The sequence below is a fragment of the Arachis ipaensis genome, chromosome B5 (assembly GCF_059453495.1).
Source record: "Arachis ipaensis isolate K30076 ecotype BB chromosome B5, ASM5945349v1, whole genome shotgun sequence".
NCBI classification, from domain to species: domain Eukaryota; kingdom Viridiplantae; phylum Streptophyta; class Magnoliopsida; order Fabales; family Fabaceae; genus Arachis; species Arachis ipaensis.
The window spans coordinates 4,341,947-4,344,771 of NC_142440.1; the positions used below are offsets into that span (position 1 = coordinate 4,341,947).

At 28.7% G+C, this 2,825-nt stretch overlaps 1 protein-coding gene across 1 annotated transcript; it reads right to left on the reverse strand.

The window, feature by feature from the left end:
• Positions 1–595: 595 nt before the first annotated feature.
• Positions 596–1,262, reverse strand: LOC107641636 (heavy metal-associated isoprenylated plant protein 27-like). Its single transcript, XM_016345120.3, has one exon. The coding sequence runs from the start codon at positions 1,253–1,255 to the stop codon at positions 785–787; it is 471 nt and encodes a 156-aa protein (XP_016200606.1). The 5' UTR covers positions 1,256–1,262; the 3' UTR covers positions 596–784.
• Between the last annotated feature and the right edge of the window lie 1,563 nt (positions 1,263–2,825).

Here is a 2,825-nt window from a genome sequence, read left to right on the forward strand (position 1 = left end):
AAATACTTTTTAAAAATTTGTTTTTATTAAAAAAATATTAATAACATATATTTTTTCTATTTTTTTTAACATGTTTACTTTTAGAATAATATTAAATAATTTTTTTAAATAATAAAAATAAAATAATATAATATATATGATAATTATTAGTTAAAATAAGACATAAAAAAATATTTACTTATTTATTTATTTATTTTTTTAACCCACAAATATGCAAATTGAATATGTAAATACTTACATAAATTTTGTAATTTGATTCTATTAATATGCAAATTCTCAATTGAATCTGTATATGTAATTTTTAGATCGAATTCGAATAAATACCGCAAATATATCCAGATTAGCTCCAAGCCACAAACATCCGTATTCTCAGGGGTTGGGGAAAGAACTATGTGAAGAAAGCCCAATTCTGTACAACCAAACCCAAACTTTCTCTCTCGTTCTACTGAAAGGATAGTACTGACCAAAAACAAAAAAGAAAGGATAGTACCCAAAAAAAAATTACACAAACAAGGTGGAGATTTTATAAAATATAGACACTTATAATATCAACAACCAAAACAAAAAAAACACTCATAATATCAATTCATTGGACTTTGTTATTGTGTTTAGGCTTGTTAGTTGTTACGTACTTACGTATGAAACACTCTTTTTTGTAATTTCCATTAATCACTGCATTAACAACTATAGAAGAGTGCTTCCAGAAGAACCCGCCACTTTGTACAATGACACTGTACATGAAGCTCCACATATGACATACACAGCATTGAATAACCAAGATCTATCACATAACAGTGCAAGCATTGGGGTTCTCATCGCTGAAGGCGGTGGTGTACTTGACCTCGAAGGAGCTAGCACGTGCCAGTTGAGAAGCTTCTCGATCCAAGAGCACGTTCCTGACGTACCCAGGCGGAGCCTTCTTGTCATAAGCCTCTGGCGCATACGGGTGCGGAACGACGTCGTATGGTACATATGGCCAGAACTCTGCTTTCTTCCCAGTGCGCTGCCTCACGCGCTCTAACACTTTCTCTGGATCCACGTAACCCTTTACAGTTAACTTGCTTTGCTTGGGTTCAACTTCCACTTCTGTCACGCCTTTCATCCCTTCCACTGATTTCTTCACCCTTCTCTCGCACCCTTCGCAATCCATCTTCACCTTTATTTCCACTCCCTGTATTTGCTTCAGCTTTCTACTTTTGTGCTCTATTCCACACCATTCCTCACACACCTCTCCAATACTATCAAAAACACCCATTATTGTTTATTAGTTTTTACGTGCCTAATTAATCTAAGCTAGCTTGTTTGCTTAGTTTATGAAATTTTATATATAGTCCCAAAGGAGCAATCATAAGATCGAATGCGGCCCTGCTTTTGGCAGAAGATTCTAGTGAAAAAAAAGTGAACCAGATTATTCTAGTGAAAATATATTTTTTTAATTTTTTATTTTCTTTTATTTGCCGTGGTGAAAAGTGAAGACAATAAACCTACCCACCTATCGTTCATAAAATCATCATCATCCAAGGTGAAAAGAAAAGAACAAGTTTGTAATTGACTAAACAATAATTGATGTCTAGTTTTAGTCTTCTAGTTATAACAATTTAATACCAACGAATGAATAATGATTGATAAGGAGCTCAAGCACATGCATAAAAGGAAATAAATAAATAAAGGATTAATAGTTAAATTAGTCCTCAAGGATAAGATATTTTTTAAATTTATTTTTGAAAATTTTTTTTAATCAAATTAGTCTTTTAAAGATTACAAATTAAATATATTTGTCTTTCAGTTACTCCATTCACACTTTTTATCAACAATGGATGATATAAAATATTAACTGATAGCATACATGACACATAACATGTTCAATTAAATGTTAACTAAATATATTTGCAAAAATCTATCAATTTAGTTACTATGTCATATTAGGAATAAGATTTGTATAATTAAAGAAAATAACTAAATTAATAAATTTTTGTAAATATATTTGATCAAATTCAATTAGACATATCAGATATTATATATGTTATTAATTAACGTTTTATAACATTAATCTTTGAAAAGAAATTATTAATAAAGTAATTGGAAGATAAATATAATTAATTCGAATTCTTTAAATAATTAATTTAATTAAAAAAATTTTTAAAAAATAAATTTAAAAAATATTTTATTTTTAAATATTAATTTGACTATTAACTCAATAAATAAACGAAGAAATTAAAATTTTTGGGTGAGAATTATAGAAACACCTAACTAAAACGGAGTATGAAAAGTTAGAATTCTATGATCAAATCAAATTCATAATATTATTTCTATTGTCGTAAGTACTCGTTAACTAACTTAACCTTTTAGTTTGAAACATAACCCGACGTAAAACATTAGCTAGATGAATTCATTATTATCCATTTTATTTGTTGTGTTACACAAACATTTTCTTATGCGATAAAATACATACTTTGAATGCTTATTCTATTTCATATATTTAGTTGACAAGTCATAAGAAATTATGTGCCAACACAATACAAAATAGAAATATAAACAAATAAATAGGACTCATCTCATGTGTTGTTGAGAGATATATAGTTTGCTTTGTTGGATCAAGCTAGTGACCACAACTATGCTCTTCGGCTGACATTTGGGCCTTGAGGTAGCAGTAGATCATCTCCAATGAAAAAATAAATAAATAATATCCAGTATTTAATTTAATCATTCATTGTTTTTTCTCTCTTATTTATTTTTAGTCTTATTTATAGAATCAAAAGTAAGAGATCACAGTATATTCTATCTAATGTTAAAAAAATTAGAGAGAATCCATTTCTCTTTGAGGC

Coding starts and splice junctions, on each gene's coding strand:
- LOC107641636 (XM_016345120.3), bottom strand. CDS start 1,255: ATGGGTGTTTTTGATAGTATTGGAGAGGTGTGTGAGGAATGGTGTGGA.